At 39.6% G+C, this 22,251-nt stretch overlaps 1 protein-coding gene across 1 annotated transcript in view; it reads right to left on the minus strand.

Moving 5' to 3' along the window:
- SGIP1 (SH3GL interacting endocytic adaptor 1) overlaps positions 1–22,251 on the minus strand; it is a 199,492-nt gene that overhangs the window by 105,797 nt on the left and 71,444 nt on the right. The window contains exons 2-3 of the mRNA XM_087449314.1: positions 11,307–11,370; positions 6,384–6,408 (exon numbers count right to left, since the gene is read on the minus strand). Coding sequence (XP_087305440.1) covers positions 6,384–6,408; positions 11,307–11,370 — 89 coding nt within the window. The remainder of the gene's footprint in view (positions 1–6,383; positions 6,409–11,306; positions 11,371–22,251) is intronic.

The raw sequence follows: 22,251 nt of genomic DNA on the forward strand, positions 1-22,251 counted from the left end.
GATTCAAATTTTATTCAAGTACTGAAGAATTAGAAGCATCTACATTATAATTTAATCCTCTATAACTTCAGGGCATGTAACTATATATAGACATATGTATTTAAACGGAAACATTTTAACTTCTGCATTGCTCTCACATACAAGTAGTTCCAACATATCCAAAGTCTTCATACCAGTCTCTATGTAATCTTCTCGTAGCTTTTCTAACACTGACTCAACTTTCCTAACTCCCTCCTGATAGAATATAAAGGAAATCAGCTTCATATTAGTTAACTCAGCTCCTACGCATTACAAATAGTATTGATATTCTTTTCAAGTGGCTTTTCTTAACAAATTATTAAAATAGAATTCGAGGATTAACGAGGATTTCTGTCATCCGTGCGTCCTATGCCTTTATGAGCCCACATCACTGCAAGATGACTGGATATCAGCATTACTCTCTCTGGATTGTTGTAAACTTCTCTTTGGTCCCCAGTACCATCATGATATATGGCCACTAGCACTTGAGCAATGATGTGGCATCATCCAAACAGAAATTGCTAGGATTCTCTACTTTTTGTGAGCAAAGGACAAAAACACAAATCAGGTGGGTCATGGAGAGTCCATTCAACAACATTCCTGTACGTAGCACACAGAGCGATGTATGTCACTGAGCACTAGCCGATCTCCGAACAACACACATCAAATGGTGAAGCATGAGGCTTGAGGACAGGACCTCTAATTTTACACCACAAATAAAGGCCACTTGAACAACAATGTGGACAGCTAACACCTAATTTGACAAACAGGTAAGAGGAGTAAGCTTTCTGTGTATGTATATCACTAGAAAACCAAATTAGAGGTATCCTAGTAACCATTAGTGTTGATTAATACTTACTGAATGTTAACTGGGCATTCTAAGAACTAGCAGTAGCTTAGTTAGGGTGAACAGTGCTTGAGGAACAGATAAAGTGTTCATGCCCTCCCTCTTCCTATACACTGCCACTGCACTGAATTTATGAGTACAAGAACTCTGCCATGCCTCCACAGACCAGCACCCAGGAACAGGCCCCGTGCCCCTCCTCCTCTTTGTTCTGCTCCTGACAAAGATTATACACTTTGTCAGACCACATCATTTTAACCTTCTCACAGAATTGCCTTCATTGAATTAATGCTTCTGTGATATTCTTTCTACTTTTAAAAATCTGCCACGTCAACACTGCACCTATATAAGCTATGAAGTTGAGGACATGGCCCATTAAATAACGTACCATCTAGTAATAAAAAATCTCTCCCAGGGGAATGGGCATGGTTCCTATTTTCTTTTTGTCATATTTGCTTTCTTGTTTAATTCCTACTTTACCACTCTGTTTGCGTGTGTCTTCTTTGCAAAATTCTCCAAATCCTTCTTAGAAAGTATATAAAATAAATTCAATATACATATTTAACTTATAATAATGGGAAATCAAATGAACTAAGTTGATTCCAAAGAACTAAACTCATGAATTTTGTGATCAGTACACTATCACTATTAATATACTATTTAGTTCATAAACAATTCTTCAATACAAGGATCGTTACCTAAAAACCAAAGAGATTAGGCAAATTAATTTTCAAAGTTTTACAGTTTGCTTCCAGGATAATCTCATCTCCATAACCAAAGCCCTTCACAATCAAGATAACTTATGTGTTCCACTGAACGAATATGTGTGTGTGTTTCCTTCCTGACAACATATATCCAACATTATGGATAAAAAAGTTTCTGAATTTTCTAGATCTGGGCTGAGTGAAACTTTCCCAGTTTCCATGAAAACCAGTGGAAGCTTGAGATGAAGAGAAAGCAAAACCTAGAAACAATTTTTTCTTTTAAACTAAGAAAATTTTAAACACAAATACTAAACACAAACAACAACTCATAACAATACATTCTTCTGGGTAGATATTCAACCCACATACACACGCACGGCTTTATTAGATGAACTGGCAATTTGGCGTCCTTTGTGCCAGTGAATTCTTATAAATATATGTGGTTTTACAAGTGGAAATTATCAAGTTAAAGCTAGGCCAGGGCCTGGCTAAAGTTCTTCTGGTCAAACCCCAAGGAAAAAATGATTCTCCCGGTTTAACTGCTTAAGCAAGGTGCAGCTCATGGTGGTAATAGTGAAGGCAATGGCTCTACAGATTTTCAATTGGAAAACATCGAAGAAGCAAGGAAGAATATAAGTTAAGTGGGGAAATATTATTTAAAAATGAGGCTTAACAGTAAAAGCAATATTGGCTAGTCACCAACACATAAACAGTGATTTTTCTCCTGGAGTTGGAGTTATGTATTCTTTTACTTCTTTCTTTTTAAAAATTCTTTTTTTAACTTGACTAAGTAACTTTTATAACTTGAACATATGACTCTTATTTAAAGATAACTGAGGCTCCCGGCAACATTAATCATGTTTTAATAGGTATTTTACTTTGGCTTTATTTCAGGCTTATTATCTGCTCTCAGATAATATGACGGGCTAAATCAATAAATGTAGTAACAATTGTGTTCAATTACACATTTATTAAAGTTCTGAATTTCCACTGTGAATACTCCTCTTTTCCAAGGTCAGTTCATGGCCACGTAGTGTTCCTTGGGTGAGAAGTATTAAAGACACATGAGGTACCACCTAAATATTATCTTTTTGTCACCGAGGTAGACTTGACTCACTTTGTAAATAATCCTATGGAACAGCACTGTCCAATAGAACTGTCTGTAAAGATGGAAATGTTCTATATGTTGCTGTCCAATATGGTAGCCACTAGTCACAAGTAGCTATGGCATACTTGAAATGTGGCAAGTGTGACTGACGAACTGAATTTTAAATAGCCACATGCGGCTGCCATATTTGACAACACAGCTATAGTTGTTGCATAGTCTGGGCTGGGATCAGCCTCCCTAACTTGACATCATGTGGTCAAGTACATTGGTTCCCACAGGCCAAGGTCCTGCCAGATTCCAGATGTTACCGAGATAGTGCTTATCTTAACTAATGACTATTCAATTTGTGTGGTGACATTTTATATTATATCCAAGCCTTTCTTACAGATAACAGACTCTTTTTAAAATCTGAATCCCTGTCCTTTGTCTAAGATAAAGGAAATGCACATCTTTTCTGCCTGACTACTCTTTAAAGTATGTTTGGATGTCAAAGTAGTCTATACGGTTGATTTTGAAATTGGCCCCAGGTATTCAAAAAGTAATTCAGAAATATCTAGGAAAGAGTCTTCTTAAACAAAATAAATAAATGCTACTGTTTTTTCCAAATTTCAAATTGAGATTTTACTCACTGTTTCTACAACCCCTTGGAAATTTTAAACTAAAATCTGTTTCCTTACCGAAACTTTTTTTCCTCCTTCACGCGCACACTCTGCTTTGTTATGGTAGGGTGGTTCATGTGGGCTGGGCTGCTGGAATTGATTGTTTTCATGTAGAAAAAAGTTGTTAAAGGATCTGTTTGTTCTTCAAGACACATATAAAGAATCACACGGAGTCAGCAAACATACCATAGAAGAAACAATTTCTAGGCCAAATTGTAGGGCCTACCAATCTCGGCAGGGTTCCTTAAGCAAAGAGTGGACTTTGGGGCCCATAATGAGGCTCTATTCAGCAGGCCAGCATGGCTAGGCCAGGAGAAGAAGGGAGAAGGAGGAAGACACATCCCTCAGACACTAGGAATTATATGGGTCTAGTCCTCATTCAGCCAGCACTTAATTTACAGGTAGAGAACAGATACCATGACACACCAGAAGAGACTGAATAAAAATGGTTGTATTTCTAAGTACAGAAAGTCTAGCTCCATCGTATTTTCCCCTAGATCAAAGCCTTCCTGAGGGTCATCCGTACATACAGCACATACAGCTGACAGCTCCAAAGCTGGGCCCTTTCCAGCACACGTGTTCAGGATGAGCAGAGATCGCCTCACAGCAATGGCTGTACCCCCAATGCTCCCAGTCTATGTGTGGAAGGAAATCTGAACTGTTAAGGAAAAAGTTAGAGTGTATCCTGCACAAAGTGCTTTGTCTCTGGGTTAGGATGCAACATCACACACAGCTGCCTGAAGTCTTGGACATCACGACAGACAGCTCTGCCAGGGATGGGTGCATTCAGCCAGTGGGGAGCAAGGCAAGCCCACCTTCACTCATGCAGCCCTGCCACGAAGTCTCAGTAGACTATCCCTCAAAAACATTGTCATCAAAGATGGGCTTCACTGGATCTTGGGAAACTGAAATTAAATAAGCATCAGTACATTAAACCTATCGTGTAGCCTCTGTGCCGACAAGGTCGTCTACAAGCATTAAGTGGGTGCACCACCACCTGTAGTTTGTGGAACCACATTAGTGACACCATAAATGTCAACTTCAGACATGCCAAAGGCAATAATTTGGAAGCTACATCAGCCACAGAAACACGGACTGGGTCCACAGACACAAGGTCTTAAAGAAATCAGTCTGAGTTTGAAAGAAAATCGGGGTCAGATCTCCCACGACAAAATGCAAATAGAAACTGGATGCCTGTAGCACGGGGATGATGAGGAGTTCTCAAAACTTGGTGGCCAAGGTAAGCGGGGTAAACCTGGGGAACATTTCCAAATGGTAAAGCTAGCAGCTGGCTAATAATTTCCAATTACCTAAGAAGCTGTACACCTTGTTTCTGAGGAAATGCATCTATTTTGATTGTAGACTTTTTCAAACAGGTCTGCATTATTTCCTGAGAAACCAAAATTAAATAATTCCTCTTTCCTAGTAATCATGACCAATGATATTTATGGCATTTCCAATTAAGTGGCAAAGAGGGCACAACTGCTCATTAATAGCTTTCCATGACTGGGCACGGAGGCGGTAAAGGAGGACTGGGGGAACTCAGGTGTGAAGTCCCGCCCCAGGGTGGACTTGTCCGCGGAATCGCAGCTGGGCTCATTAATGCAGCACATACTCATAGCTGCCTGCTACATGCCGTCTGCTGTACCAGGCGCCGGGTGCATATTCCACCAGAGATTTTAACTGGTGGTCCCTAGAAGAGCAGAGAACACTGAGGCAGCAACGGGGCCTCTGAGACAACGAACTGGGGGAGAGGGGAGCTTTAGAGAAAGAACAAAGGACAAGACTGAGGGAGGCAGAGAGAGAGAAGCAAGAAATAGCAATCCAGCCTGGGAGCAGCAGGGAGACAAAGCAGAGAACAGCTAACAGAGCCTTGCAAAACTCAGAATGGAGGGGACGAGAGAACCCAGGGAGGGGACAGAGACAGAAGCAGAGAGAAGACACGGAAGCAGAGAGTACCTGAGACAGAGTTAACGAGAGGGCTCTGAGCCAGAAGCAAGAGGTGAGGAGAAGCTGAGTCTTCTGGGTCTTTTTTTTCCCCTGCTGAATAGAGCCTTGATTATAGTGTTACCCAATGTCTGACCAATTTCAGTCTATTTTCTTAACATTTCATGGCGAGAACTACATGAATGCAAAAGGCACCCCAAAGCTAAGAACCTCGAGTCAAGTGTGGGACAAAAACTCCTACTATAGCTGCAATTAACACCCCGATTTTGGTATAATATTGTAACGGACGAATTTTAAAAAAATATTTTTAACCACCAGATTTATTTTAGTTCCCATTCCAGCCTAATGAGCCTAATGAGAGTCCATTTTTTTTTTTTTCAGTAACAGCTGTTCTTTTGAACCTTCTGAATAGACATCTGATTTAGATTTGAAGGAAGTCGTTTTAGAAGTTGGTGCAGACCCCATAAGCCCAACTCGGCTAAATCCAGGCCCGTGCACCACAGACTTCCTGAAAAAGCAAGAAATCTGGCGGCCAGCAAGGAGTCAGAGTTACTGTTAAATCTAAACCCAGTGGACACATTTCCCTCCTTCAGGCTGTAAATTCAGGCATAAGTGGTTTCAAGACCATTCCCTACTTGTGAATTTAATAGAGAAAATCTATCTGCAGCTCAGCTACGCAAGGGGAAGGGCTTCTTTTGTTTTTATTGGATCTCAGCTCCATTATGACTTTGTGGCCTCTGTTGGAGAAAACATTCTCGCATAATGAGCTTTTATATCATTAAATTGGAAATGAAATAACAGTTGATGGTAGCAGCCCCTGCAGGAACTGTCTGGCTTTGGACCCACCATATTGATGACTGGTTTGCTCGCTTACTCGGGGGCAGGGTTTTAGGTGAATGCAATAAATAAGTTGAATTTTACCAAGACTGCATTTATGTCCCATGCAATTACTACAGAAAATTACAACAGTGAGAGGTCTCAAAAGTCATTTAAGCTATTTTTTTCCCTACAGAAAAGAAAGAAAAGAAACGGGGCTTTAAGAAACTTAAACATAGCATATATTGAAGTGCAAACCTACTAAAAATGGTCATTTAAATACTTACCATTCCATCTCTATCTGGTGAACCTCTGTAACAAAGAGAAATTGGTAGCTATTAGGAAAATGAACCATTCTTGCTGCATAGAGTAAAGTACAAGAAGAATCCCGAACCACCTCTCTCCCTTCTCCCACATTCCCACCCCTCTAAGCCTGGCAAATGGAAACAAAATCAAAACAAATCGGTTGAGTGACAGCCGAGTGTGGGGTGCGTGTATGTGTGTGTGGGAGAGAGATTCTCATTAAAAACTGAAGTCTAAAAGGTACAAGTTGCTGGTGCAGTGTCTTGGTGCACATTTGAGACAAGAATTCATTGTCTGTCCTAGTCTAGCTGGCTCCATTTAAAACAACCACAAGGAATGTAAACCGATTTCATCTCTCTCATTTTTCCCCCGTGAGTGTTCTTGAATTTTCCCCTATAAGAAGGAACTTCTATGGTATTTTTCAACTTACTTTGAGAATCTATATTTTCTTCCATATTTCTATATTTACTGCTCTTTTGATTATAGGAGAGCAGGAAACGAGAGGAGGGCAATGTTTTGCTAAATGGCTCACTCCGATGACTAAATCCAGGGTAGTTAATCCACAGTGGCACTATGCTGCAGTCCTTGGAGCGAAGCTTTAGAGTAGGAAGAATTTGGGGGTCCAGACTCCACCACTTATTAGTTCTGTGACTTTGAACACATTCTTAACCTCTTTAAGCCAGTTTAAATAAGATAATGCATGTAAAGAACTTATAATTGTTCCTGATACATACTAAGTATTAGAATATATTCATTTATTGTAATTTTTTTTCTCCTTCATGATGTCTGTTTACAAGGAACACAAAATTGCCCACCTGCTGCCACATTAGACTTTATATCAACATAGGAAGGGTATTATTACTGTTACTTTGGAAAACTGAACTGGAGGAGCCAGAGGAAGGGAGAAACAAGAGGATAGTCACTGCAACTCTATAATTTTCTATTTCAATTCACTCTGTAAGGAACTAGAAAATGTTATTCTATTAACATGGAGACCAGAATTATGCTTAGATGAGGATCTGCACTGTTTGGAAGAAAATCTTAATAAGTGCCTGGACTGTGAAATCTTGAGGAATTGGTGTGGTTGGAACTATTCTTTAGGAGGTGGGACCAGGTATGGAAATTCTTTATTGCTTCATAGGATGGGGCAGAGGAGAGAGAGCGCACGAGAGAAAGAGAGAGAGACGCAGAGAGTAGGTGGGACGCCCTCTGGGCTCCAAGACGTGATTCTTCTTCCCCACTAACACCCCCTTCGAAATGAGCAGAATAATCTACTTTGATTACAAAACACTCGATGGGAATGCATCATTTGCATAATCGGTGAATTCTGCGTCTCCATGGACGTCGAGGCCAGTCAGTGAAAGAGGGACGAGAGGCAGAGAGGACCCTGATGTCGAAAGATTATGGGAGTTAACGGGAATCTCGGGGTTTTCGGACATTCTCTGGCTATGGGAATTAGTTGGTTCAAAGAAATTTTATCTAAAATAGAAGGATTATCTAAAATAGAGTCTCAGCTGATAAAAGCTATAATTTGTTGAACAAATATTGAGTGCTTATAATGGGCCAGGCACTAGGCTAGCGAGGATCACGGGATAAAAATAATGAAGAAGACATGCTCATCACAGAGAGAATGAGACAGGCAAGTCAAATCCCGTGGGTTATCATGGCCACGATATGCCCAGGCCGCCCAGGTAGGAAAGCACAGAGGAAAGGTACCAACTCACACTCATCAAAACCAGCTTCCCTTTCATATCTATACACTGCAAAAATGAGCATTTCTTCCTAGGATTTCAACCCCTGCTAGAGGAATCGGGAGAGAGGTGATTGTAACAATTTTTATGTAGGATATATCCAGGCACTGATCCTTGTGGAAAAGAGAAGCCTCTGGAGATCAGCCTGGCTGTGTGTGGTGTTGTCCCCTTGGTCTACGTACATGGGCATATTGATAGGGGTTCTTAAATAGGGGACCACTTGATCTCATATATATCGCAGCTATAGGGATGGCATTTCAACACTTTTAATCAGAAAAACTGTAATTGTACATAGCAGCTCTGGGGTCCTATTCTGATCCTTTGTCTTATCCATTGATGAATATGGGGCTGGTGCTTCCTAGAATAGTGGCAGTAACCATGACAATCAAGAGTCAAGAGCGCCGGTTCTACTGCCACACTGCCTGGGTTCACCCAACTTAGATCTCCCAGCTGCATAACTTTGGGCAAGTCACTGCACCCTCTGTGTCTCAGTTTCCTCATCTACAAAGTAGCCGTGATAATAGCATGTGCCTGAGAGGGCTATTAGAGGATTCAATGAGTTAATATAAGTGAAGAGCCTGGACTGGTGCCTAGAACATAGTAAATACTTATTAAATGTTATCTAGAATAAGAATTATTATAAAATATGACCTAGGATGGGGAGTAGAGAGGTTTTAGAGCGGCAGACTCTTCGGCATGTGTTCTCAATTCATCTCCTAATCCCTTTTTATCAAGTTTTATATTTTATTTTTAAATGTTTTTTTTTTCTTTTTAACCACAACCTTCTATTTTAAAACTAATCGCCTACCATGGACCCTTTGCCTTCATCTGAAAAGTGTCAGTTACATCTCGCAACTACTGCCTTTTCTCTTACCCTTGTACCGGTCTTGAGTATAATTTTCCCATCTCTTCTTTCTCTTCTGGGTGATAAAAGAATAGGCACTCCATTCTGGACTATAATAATGGCTCCGAGTCTTATTTTCTGGGTAGCCTTCAGCAAGTTACTTAATTCCTTTTGGCACAGATTTTTCATCTCTAAAATTGAGATATTTCTCCTAACCTTATTGAATGACTGTGAGGATTAAAAAGGATATCACTGCATACACAATACCCTGCCCAGGGCCTCCACTTAGCACAGGCTTTCTCCTTTCCTCTCTCTGTCAGCCACTGTAATGATGACCAAATCAGGAAGTTCTGGTCCTAACCCCACTCTCTAAGGAGGTTCAATCAGCTGAAGTTGGAGCTGGCCGCCACCCTAGCAGGTTGCTTGGCAACCCTCACAGAGTTGCAACAGCCCTGAAAACAGTTTGCAGCCACAAGGTTTCAATGACAGCAGACTAACATTAGCCCCACCTAAAGCTGCAGGGATGGCAAACTGCAGAGTGTTTTCCCAGCCTTTCGCAAAAATGATATATGACCCAATTAGAGAGCAGGGGTTCAGGAAAAGCAAAGGCTTACACTAAATGCCTTGTCCTTTGACCATCGCTGCTGGTGGGACCAGTTTATGGCTAATTTGCTAAGTAATCTGGGGCACTCAAATGACAGAAATCCAGGAGAGATGCTTGGGATTCTACAAGCAAAGGTCTTGTTAGAGGACTTCAGATATATTGGGCATCCAGCCGAAGCCCTGAGGAGTAACGTCCTTATTCCATACCTTTAGAAATGGCGATGAGAGAGCAGTGCCTGGGGCACACGCAAATGAGCTCAGCCTGCCCTGGGGAGGGTGTTTGACCTCTTTTCCCTTTTGAGGGAGTTTTCTTTTCCTTTTTAACTTTTTTCACACACCAGAGATTATGTATAGTCAGTTACACACTGCCTTCAAAGAAAAATGGATTTGGTTTCTGCTAATGATGTTCTTCTGAGATGTGTCTACTGGTGTCCAACACAACACGTGGCACATTGTAGGTGACAACGGATGTTGCTGGCAGACAGACTGGTACGGTGTCTGGCCCTTTAGGGAAATCAGATTCCATCTAGTGTAAACTGAGGCCCAGTACAGGAAAGCATGATTTCCAAGGTGTGGAGCTATCGGCAATGCTGGGACTAGAACCCAGGTCTTCCGACTCCAGGGAAAGAACCATCACCTGTTCTGGGAGTTAATGTTCAGGAAATGGCAATTTCTTAAGAAACAATGGAAATTATGTAATCCTCAGAAAAATATTCTTAATTCAATCATTTAGAAAAATTTGCAAGACTAGAGTAAATGTAATTTCCATGAAATAATTATTTACCAAGAGAAAAAGTACAAAGAAAAGGTAAGAACAAGAGACTTAACTTTGGCTATCTGGATAAAAAATAGCTTCCCCCTAATCCTGTACTGTCTTGGGTTCAAAAGCCTTCAAGGCTTCAAGGTTGCCCACTGCCTAAGCAAGGAAGCCCAGACCCCTCAGCCTGCTTCTAAAGCCCTTCCTGTTTGGCCCTCATCTCCTTTCCGGGCTTGCCTCCCATTATCACCTTTACCTGTAGGACAGGTAGACAAACTACCCTACTTGTCTTGTCCTGAATCCCTACGTGACTGGTCTGCCTCTCTGCTTTGGCTGCTGTTGTTCCCTCTGCATGAGATGCATGTCCTCAGCTTCTTGAAGGCAAACTCAAGGCTCCTCCCTCCCTGAAACTTCACTGATCATCTGTCCAAATATGAGCTTTCCCACCCTCAAATTCCCATGGAATTCCATTTTTAATTGCTCATAAGGAACTTACCACATATTAACTTGTATTAGTAGTAATAAGAGTAGTAGTTGCTGTCATTTACTGAGTATTTATTAAGTACCAGGTACCATAGCAGGCATTTCAAATAGGTTATCTCATTTAGTTATATGAAAGATATTTCAATTTGTATGATAGATATTTTATCCCAGGAATTATAAATTCTTGGAGGACAAGGACACAGGGCAATGCTCAACACCTTGTGATAAAATTTAAGCATGCTAGAAATGTACAGAATGAAAAGCTAAAGGTGAGAAATAAATGAAGCCCTCCTCATTTTCACCTGTGCCCAAAGAACTATTAATTTTCCCATTTTCTAACTTTCTTTCAGGGATTCTAGCCAAATAATGGGTTCATTATTCTGATATACAGCAGACCGCACCAGATCTGCATTTCCACATGCTCACAACCAGCGGCAGCTGAGCAGTGGCGCTCTCCCAAAATACATACGTAGAATCAGTGTCCTTTTCTTTCTTCCGTATTCCAAAGGCCTTCCTTGTACGTTTTTTCAATCCTGTGGGAAAACAACAAAGGGTTAAAGAAATCTTTTTTCTCCTTGAATGTTCCTAGCAACACTCAAGTGTTTTAAAGTAGCAACACACCGGTTAAATTTGAATGTTCAAAAAGCAATGACAGTTTCTTCATTTGTTTGTATGTGTGTGTGCACGTGCATGTGATTCATTATTGTATTTTTCAACAGATGTTTATCAAGAACTCAGGACTGTAAGTTCTTAGCACTATAAGCAACACAAGAATATAAAAGAATGGAAAGGAGATCAGGGCCAGGTATAGATTACAAGCTTTTCTTAGACTATTGTTAGTCATCACCCAAATTGTCGCTTTGCCACTAAACCAAATCACAGATTTAGAAAAATAACAATTTCCAGGTCAGACACATTCGTGAGACTGGGATAATTCCAGACACAGATTATGTAAACCATACCAAAAGAGCTACACCCACCTGACCTATCTTTGTGTCCCGTACTCCCATCTCATCTTTTTCTACTTCCTCAATTCTGTGGCTAGACTGGATTTTTCGCCATTCTCTGAACATACCCCAACATCTGTACTCCAGTATCTCTTTCTGCCTTACGTGGTCCTTACCTCTGGTTGAAATGCTTTCCCTATTTCGTTGATATTTAGAACTTCAGTCCATCCTTCAAGGCCCAGCCAAATGCCTCCCTTTGTGAGGGTCTCTCAATACTAGTGGTGTAAGAAGCTGACTATTCTGTGCTCCCCTCAAATGTTGCTCTTATATGTATAATAATACATCAAACTGCTCCATTTATTAGTTCCTATGTTAGTCTCCCTCGGGGGCTGTGAGCCTTTCTAGGACAGAGGACAAAGATCCCCTCTGTAAGTTCCCTACGCCTAGTACAGGTACCAGATAATATTTGTTGATTTAAAATATCTTCAGGAAACATTGTTCAGGCAGTATTGGCGTAAGAAGGCTCCTTTCTTCCATCCTGGACAAATCAAGCCCAGTCTTGGTTCTTCCATTCTTATCCTGTCAAGGCTCTCTGTGCGAGTCCCACCTCCTATATGTTCTGTGGTTACACATGTGGCTTGTATTTCTGACGTTAGTGAGTATTATTCAAATGTACAAAATGCCTATATAGTCAAAACCTTACACTTGTTCCTGGTGGTTTGGAAAGTCTCACAAATTGGAGCTGAAAAAGTCACAGACTTTCAAGATTTGTTTGGCATTACCAGGTGGAACAAAGGGAAAAATGCTGGCAGAACCAGAGATTTGATGACACCTTTTTCCAAAACATGTGAGTCAGTGCAAACTGCTCAGAGTCTCTGAGTCATTCAGTATCTGGCCTTAGGATACTACTCATATATAATCTCCCAAATGCCTCTGTTCAGTCTAATTTTGCATTTTAGTAGTCACTCCATTTAAGATGTTTAGGTCTTTAAAATGTCGATGTTTATTTTTTTTAAAAATCTGCTCCCACATTAAGCTATTCTCCATTACTTTCCACAGGAGGAGTTTATAGGAAAACTTACTGACATTTAAAACTACCCACCCATAATATTTAGGAACACCTTCTCCTCATTTGTTTGTAATTTTGATTGTTAAAAACATTCTTCCTTCTTACTTCTAATTGCCTTATCCACTTATACGGACAAAATGTCATAGTTATAGTCATCATTTTCTCCCTATAATTTTCCTTGGGCTTCAAGTCTCTTAATTGGCTTCTCCGTGCTTCTAAGTCAGCTTTGGGGTCACAATGAATGCCATATTCACCAATCACTACTGGTTTTTATAGGACTATAAAACTAATGCTATTATTATCTTAAGTTTTCAAAGCACTTTATTTTCTATAACTTGACCTTGAGATAAGAACATGCCCTACCAAATAGATCAGAAATACACACAAATTCCAGTAATTCTTGTATTCAATTAGTAACAGAGCAGGCAATAGTAGTTTTCCACAGACTGTGTCCCGTTTTCACCATCAAATTTAGACAATAGCTAATGTGAACTAGGTCATGAATGTCACGAGTTGTCCGTTTTCCAGTGAAAAATGCACTGGATCAGGATTCAGGAGGCAGAGTCTGTTCCCAGCATCATTTCTAATTGTGTAGCTAATACAAGTGATATCTCTTTGTGTTTCAATCTCTCAATCTTCAACAAATCAGCCAGTAATAGGGGATGAAAGAATTTGCACACATTGACAAAATGCTATGTCAATCTGTAGTTAGTTTCACTGAAAGTCATATTTACATAGAATAGAATATATAGAATACATTCCCATATATGGAATATATGTAGAAATACACCAAAGATGTGACATTCCAGGAAAACAAAACTAGTCAAATTGTTGAATAAGAAAAAACATTGAAAACTTTTTTCTCCCTTGAAAAGTGGAACGATTTGAGAGTTTAGGAAAATATGAAGACTAAAGACCAAAGCAAACAAAGTTATGAAATGTAAAAGTTATTCATATTGTAACAGCTCTTTGAGAAGATCCAGGAAGAAACAATCATACCAATGGTGTTAAAAGTGAATGGAGAAGTGCGGTCATGTCTTTTGAGTTTATTAAAAAATATTCAAAGAAATTCTTCAAAAGAGAGCAATGATAGTCAAAGATCTTATGGGAATAACAAGTTTAAGACACTATATCTGATAATCTGATAAACTTAAAGAACACTTTATCCAATGACTTTCCACTTCTAACTCCAGAACTCCATGAAAAATTTCAAGTCAATTTCTACAGTATAACTGTTTTTAGGCTGCGTCACGAATTTTTGTCAATTATCCTTTACCAAAAATGGCAGGGAAAAAAAATCAAGTGTTTTTGAGACATGAGATAACTTTTCCTTTGCCAATATCAAAACAAAGAGACCTAAAGGGAAAGCATTTTATCACCGTGATGTTCTGGGGCTAGAACGGTTCTCTCTCAAGCTGTGGAATTGAGAGCATCTTCCTGTGTGCATTCAAGACTACAGTCTTGGATCAGCCACGCAGGAAGTCTGGCCTGTGCCTCTAGCTTCTCTCCACCTCATTTAGATTCTTTTAGCTTCCTTTGGTATTATGGGAGAAGCTAGTCAATCTGGGGACAACAACAAAATTAAAAATAGACTGATTTTTAAGACGGTAGGAAAGCTTATTGCAAAATGGACAGTCCTGGATACGACATTACAAGATAATGAAATACAGCAACAGATGCAGAAACTGACAACTGTGACAGTGTCAAAAAAAATGCAGAGTCAGAAGAAGTTTCATCACTGTAACACCATTAGCTACCGCTACTAAGGTCCTACCTGTGGGCCAGGTACCAGTTGCTTTCACGTGTTATCTCATTTAGTTCTCTTATAAACCTTCTGAAAAAGTAGGTGTTTTCTTTTCAAATGAGGAGGGACCTGAGGGTTAGCCTAAGTTAGGTTTTATGATCAGCATCTCCAGGGAGGAAATTGGAGGTCCTTTCCCTCCACTACTCCCAAATGTTGAAGTTCGTCGGGACTTTGAGGGTCTCCCCAGGGCAATTTCATCCACTCACATGGTTTCATTTACCACATGTACGTAGATGAATTCTGAATCTATATGTCAGGCTCAGTACTATCTCATGAGCTTCTCAGTATACAGTACTTCTTCTCATACTCAGGCTTCTACAGACAGACATCAGATTTCTTCAAAAATCTTTAGGCTCCACTTACTATATATATGTAATCATACCTATAAAGGTATGCCCAATCATTTAGTTTACAGTTATTTTCTGAATAAAATTCCCCTTAAAATGAAATGGTTCTCCGTCCACTGATGAATGGATCAACAAAATGTGGTATAGCCATACAATGGAATATTATTCAGTAATAAAAAGGAATGAAGTACTGATACACGCCACAACATGAATGAACCTTGGAAACATTATGCTAAGTGAAAGAAGCCAGAGACAAAAAGCCACATATTGTATGATTCCATTTATATGAAATATCCAGAGTAGGCAAATCCATCGATGCAGAAAGCAGATTAGAGGTTGCCAGGGACTGGGTGGAGTGGGAAATGGGAAGTGACTGCGTAATAGGTACAGAGTTTCCTTCTGGGGTGATAAAAAGTTCTGGAACTAGACAGTGGTGATGGTTGCCCAACATTGAGAGTGTACTTAATACCACTGAATTGTACACTTTAACATGGCCCAAATGGTAAATTTTATGTCATGTGTATTTCATCACAATAAAAAAGAAATGGAATAGTTCAAGCCAGATTATTCTGTGACCAGGAGGGAAAAAGATGGGAGGGAATGGGGAAGAAAAGAAAGAAATAAGGTGATTGGCTTGAAAGTTTATGGGACCTCTTTTTTTGTTGTTGGCCAAAGTTGTCAAATATTTAATAAAGAAATGAGGGTCTATATAGTCACAAATCTGTATTCATGATGACCTGCACTCTTTAGAAGGTGATAGCCAGGAAGTTCTAAAGTACCTTTTCTTTTTAAAATTAGTTCAGGGAAGTTTCAGAGAAAAACACTAGTAAACACAATAATTTGTGTTTTAAATTAAAAAGACATTTTAAAAAGAAGTTTGTTTTTTTTTTTTAAAGACTTTTTGGACTTATATCTTACATGGTCCTCCAGTTTGCAAACACTCACCACACACACAACAGAGGCCAAGAGTTTCAGGAAACAGTCTTTGCCCTTTCTACGGGCAACGCACACATAGTTTTTCACCTCCATTTCATTTTGAATGGAAGTTTCACCCTAACAAATTGATTTCATAAGCTCCCAATGGGGCCTGACTTGCAGTTTGTAAAGGGGATGAGAAATAATGGCTCTCTTTTAATACAACAGAGTGAACAATTTTAAGGAATGCTCTATTTGGGAAATACTATGGGGCAGTGAAAACAGACACCTGCGGGGTGGAGCGGCTGCCTTCACGGAGCTGACCATCGAGTGCAGGTTAATGCGCCACTGTGATCTTATGAGAAAAGCCGAAAGGAACAAGCAACATAATGAAAATGTGTTTACGACAAGCTTTTTGGTAAACTTCTGTTATGTGAGAGAGAAAAGCTGCAGGTTCTGCTGTAGTTGTAAATTCTCAAGGAAATAGTACTTTCTTAGGAGCGGACACAGAGCTGTGACTGTATAGATCCTCATTTCTTTATTAAATACTTGACAACTTTGGCAAAAAAATGGTCCCATAAATTTTTAAGCCAATCTGCCTTGTTTCTTCCTTTTCTTCCCCACTCTCTCCCATCTTTTTCCCTCCTGGTCACAGAATAATCTGGCTTGAACTATTCCATTTCTTTTTTATTGTGCTGAAATACACATGACATAAAATTTACCATTTGGGCCATGTTAAAGTGTACAATTCAGTGGTATTTAGTACACTCTCAATGTTGGGCAACCATCACCACTGTCTAGTTCCAGAACTTATTATCACCTCAAAAGGAAACTCTGTACCTATTAAGCAGTCACTTTCCATTTCCCACTCCACCCAGTCCCTGGCAACCTCTAATCTGCTTTCTGCATCGATGGATTTGCCTACTCTGGATATTTCATATAAATGGAACCATATAATATGTGGCTTTTTGTCTCTGGCTTCCTTCACTTAGCATAATGTATAATCATTAAAACAAAAACTAATGACTTTTCCTGATGTTTGCAATCTACATTCCATTGATATTCAGTTTTTTGATATTTGTTTTGTGTATATACAAGTATTAGGGAAGGACTAGGAGCCCCAAACCACACGGGATGGACCTATCTGAATGCATAGGTGTGAGGCCAGGGAACAGAGACTCAGGGTGAGGGCTGTGCTGTGACCTCATCACATGTTTAGGTGCAGAATGTGCACAGTGGCACATTGAAAAGCTCAATTTAGCTCAAAACACATGCCATAAATAAAAACCAATAGAGGTAATTCATTAAGTACTTATGATGTTTCAGGAAATTTGTCAGGAACTTCCTTATCTTACCCCAACACAATCATATGAGGTGGGAGCTGTTATTGCACTGAGTATGTCCTATGGGGATGATGAGTGACTGGCACCAGGTCACACAGGTCTAACCGGCAGGCCACCCTTCAGAGTCCTCCCCTCTGCCTGACTCCAGAGTCCACGCTTTTCATGTCTCTGGAATAGCTCTCTGATAGCCATCACAACTCATTTTGCCCTGTTATTAAAACAAACAAAACAAAACAAAAAACAGACCAAAAAAACTTGATTTTTTTTTAATTGAAAGACCTTTTAGGAAAATTAGGTTTCACATTTCTTAAACACAAAGACTGTATTCTGCATGTTTAAATCTTTGTATACTGCCCACTGAACATAAGGAGGCCCAATAAATGTTTGCTAAATGGATTATTTCTGTAATGTAAAATTTCATCTTGAGTCTTCATCAGCTTGGAGGGTTACTCAAAGGTGAATCACATGTAATGGAATTACTTATTTTCTGCAGGAACCCAGGCCACACATTTGGTCTCAGTAATAAAAAACAGGCAAATTTAATTGCCCTGGGCATAATGTCTCATATTGACAGCAACTCTAGACTGGCAACATCTATTCATTATGACGGTCACTGTATTTCTGTCAGGAAAGATTAAGATGCTTTGCATAGCAGCTCTTCCTCTAAGTTTTAAATATAGGAACTGTAATCTAATTCAGATTCTTTGTCATAAGAAGATCTTACAGAAAGATGTAAGACAAGATAAGATAAAGGCCAGTCCCTCCCAGGATTTTTTACGACATTTATGATTTCCAGTGCCTGGACTACTGCCTAAGATATGGGAGATGCTTAATAAAGGTGAGTATCAGGAAATACAAAAAGTCGAGTTCAGAGTCTAGCTGAAGTGGCACATAGCAGTCACTCAACAAATGTTTGCTGGTTGCCCTACATATTTGCAATTCTAACCAAAATTGTTCAAAATTGGTGGGCATGTCCTCTTTGGTCTGAATGCTTTACCTTCACTTTTCTATGACTCAAAGGAAATCCAGGGGATCTTTGTACTTAATAAGCACAAAGCGTCTTTACAAGGTGGTACCCATCGTTCTGAGCTGAGCCTACTGCGGGAAATGTGCATCTTACGATACACTCCATTAGGACTGGGTTGCAAAAGGGTCTGATATGGATGGCACCTGGAAGTTCAGAATTAATATGCAGGAGCTCATGTTAGTGCACTAAAGTAGAGATTGGTAGAAGGCAATTAAGAACTTCAAGGGCTAAAAATGACTTTTTTAAAAAAGAAATATTTGACCTTTTGGTGACATGGAAGCAATGTTAAAGAGAAGATGGTCATGGAACAGGTTTGCCACAAAAGAACTTAGTGTTTGGTGTGCCAATATTAATGTGAGGAAGGAGCTGAGTGGAATTAGAAAGAATTTTAAGCAGATGAAAAACTCCTATTAGGCTTTAGGGACAGTCGCGAGACCCACGGAAAGCACACGTACTGTAGCTGTAAAGAAAGGAGGTTTGAGCTCCGAAAGGCTTGGGTTCAAATCTCATCTTCACTACCTCCTGGGGCAAGGTACTTAACCTCTCTGAGTGTCAGTTTTCTTAGCCATCTATCATAAAAGGTTTTCGTCAAGTTTAAGTGGGTCTAAAAGCCCTATAACGACTAAAATATATTGTGCATGATTTTATGTAGATTTCTCTTGCTTTTCTTGCAGTTTTGATAGTTATAAAGCAACTAGAAAGCAGCTATTTTAACTGATTACATAAGAGCAACTCAATGCCTGATTTCAGCACTTACAGCAGCCTCATACCCCTGTTCCTTTAGAAAGAAAAATACAACATCAGAATGTGAAAATAATCAAATTTTCAAAATCTTAAGGTTTCTTGGTTACAGCTATAATAACAAAACCAAACTTGGTCTCAAGGAATGTAATTTACTAACATCTATCATAAAAGATAAGTGAGGATTAAAAGACTCAGTAAGAAATACGAATATGTCCTGTAGCAGGAAAAGACAGCATTGAAGAAGCCTTTACCATGTGCAAGTTTATTACGAACTTAAATCAGCTGGTCTTCCCAGGGTGATTTGAAAGTAAGCCGGTGTTAATTCTGCTTGGACAGCAGTGTATAGAATTTGGAATTACCTGCTCCCACCCTGGTGGGGAGACACACAGGCTGTGCTTAAAGAAGAGCACTCTGAACACTAGCGAAATTAATTTGACCTGTTTCGTGAGAACCCTGTTCTGTAAAATGGCTTCCCTCTTATTTTCTCTTCCTCTCCATTATTCTCTTTCCCCACAGTCATTGAATCTCTTCTCTCCCTTCCATCTCCAGTTCCTCTCCAGCCTGACGTTGACATGTAGACAGAATTGAACTTAATGATCCTGCTCAGATGGACTCTGGGTTTCAGGCATAAACAGGAAAATTCAATTGAATCATAATTTACCAAATCTCATTTTCAAAACACTCCATTTTCAACAAGAAAATAAATCCAAAAGAAAGCAAACTAGATAATAACAGAAATGCTTTTCATATGCCTTTTGATATTTCATCCAGAGAGGAAGGAGCAAGTCCTTTGGTAAAACCTCTAAATTGTTACTACATATACCATTTAGGGCTTTGAGTTAAATTCTTCAAAGGTGAATTAAAAAAGAAAGCCGGAACATGTTTTACATAGAATTCTTTTGGTTTAATTCTAACCTACTACATGGAGGCACAGAGACCAACAAGGGGAAAGGAGATTTATGTGGCACTGCCAATTCAACACAGCACTGGCTATTAACCAGCTTTATTTAGTAAGAATCCATGAAGCCTACTTCCCAAAAGGAATGGTAATGGTTTAAAAGTTAAAAATATATAAACATGGAGTTATTTTTGAAAAAGAAGACCAGGTATCAGATAAACATACACGCAAAATAAAAGGTTCAAAAGAGAACTAAATACAGAATTTAGCTCTGAGTTCTTTTGAGAGGTCTGAAAGGCCTCTGAGATGCACATGGATTGTGCGAGATTTATAATAATAATGGTCATCCCTCTATTCATTCACCTGTCCTCCATCCATCTATCCTTCCACCCACCCACCCATCCATCCTTTGGCTATAAATCCCAATAGGTAATAAAGTTCATTGTCCTGAAATTATTCCTGTTGGATAACATAAATCTACCAAGTTGCAATAAAAACCTGCTCTCCTTTAGTCTATTCTCATTGGAGGTAGAAAATATAAAGTATACTCTTTTTGGAAAATTAACCCTTGGTAGACTTGCAGATTTATTAAGCCATCCCCTCAGCATCCTCTTAGGCTAAATGGTCATATTATTATTCCCTTTCTTTATTTACAGATCTTTATTTACAGAACATTTAAATTCATGTTTGTTAGTCTATTAATGATTCTCTGATCTTAGGTCCTCATATTTACCTAGCAAGCTCAGAATGGCAATTTTTCCATCACTAGTTAGTATTCTCTTCGCCAATCTCCCAGTATTGGGCAGGAATATAACTCTAGCCTTTTATTCCTGCCTAGGGTCACACAAGCTTCAGAGCATTTGGGGTCACTATGAGATCACCTCATTTCTCATTCAGTGGTTGATAGAACAGGAACATGTTGCATCTATCATGTGCCAGGGACTCTTCTGGGCTAGAGGCGCAGTATCTAATATTACCCTTGAATTATGTGAGATCAGAGATCAGTTACTAAAACCCTAAAGCACCCCTCTTCATTAAGTAGCTGTCACCCACTTCAGTTCCTCCTTATCTACTCATCAACAGGACATACATGCACAATTGTGTGGTGTTCGAGGTGAAGAGTGACGTGAGATGAGGATGTCAGGGTCCAGATCATGCGAGTTCTTGAAGGTCAAGTTAAGGATGTTAGATTTTAAATGCGATGGGCAGTCACTGAAAGCAGTTGAGCAGGAAAGTAACATCATCTAAATATTTTTTTTCCACCAACAATTTCTATTACCTAGTACCAGAAAGCTCCAAAAGTAATTAACTTGTTTAATGGTCATTATGATATGCTAAATAAATAAATCGAGTCTTTTCTAGACAATCTAGCAAGATAATGACAAGTGTGTTCACATGAGGCATGGACAATCTAAAGCTGAACTTCCTTCCAAGCCAGTTCCTTTGTCAGGGGTTCCCTCTCCAAATAAAATGGTGCCATCATCCTCCAAGATGCTCCATCCAGAAACCTAAGAAGCACCTTTGACTCCTCCTTTCCCTCCCTCTCCATAGCCAATCCATCAGGGAGTGCTGTTAGCTCTCTTTTTTATGTACATCCAATCTGTTCACCCAGGATCCTCCCATCTCATAAAGCTGTCGCCTTTAAGACAGGGCCTCTAAGGTTGCCATGGAAGGGGTAGAGAGCATGAGTAAGTCACCTTGGATACGTTACCACCTTAGCCGGGAAGAGACAGAGTTCTGCTTACGTACCACTGACCAGAAGGAGTTTGGCTTGTATGGCCTCACCTAGATGTAAGTGATGCTGGAAAATGGAGTCCCTGGCTGTGGAACCACTCCCCAGCCACCTCTGCATTGTGGAAAGGGAGCTTGGCTCTTGGGAAGTCAACTAGATGTCTCTTCCAACCCCCGCATGATGAACCATATATCCCACTATCACTTCCCTGAAGCCATGCGCTCTAGTCTCACATAATTAACTGGTTCTGCCACTTGCTACCTGTGTTACTATGAATAAATTTATTCCTCTCTCAGCCTCAGTGTTCTCATCCATGAAATGGATTTTATCTCATAGGATTGCTATGAAAACTAAATAAATCATGCATGTAATGCGCTTAGCAAAATTAATGGCTTGTCACAATCAATATTTTCTAGAAATTGACTCTGAATATAAAACTGATGCAGGATAAATTCTTAAAATTGTTTGATTAAAAAAACCTATACCATGGCTTACTGAATTACCCTTTTCCCCTAAAGGTAATGGTTGAAGAAGACTTTGGAGGTTTTGTTTCCTTTTTCCCCCTCTAAAATCACAATTTAAGCAAAA

This window comes from Ceratotherium simum, chromosome 2 (genome assembly GCF_057802395.1).
Source record: "Ceratotherium simum simum isolate JZ-2026a chromosome 2, ASM5780239v1, whole genome shotgun sequence".
Lineage (NCBI taxonomy): Eukaryota > Metazoa > Chordata > Mammalia > Perissodactyla > Rhinocerotidae > Ceratotherium > Ceratotherium simum.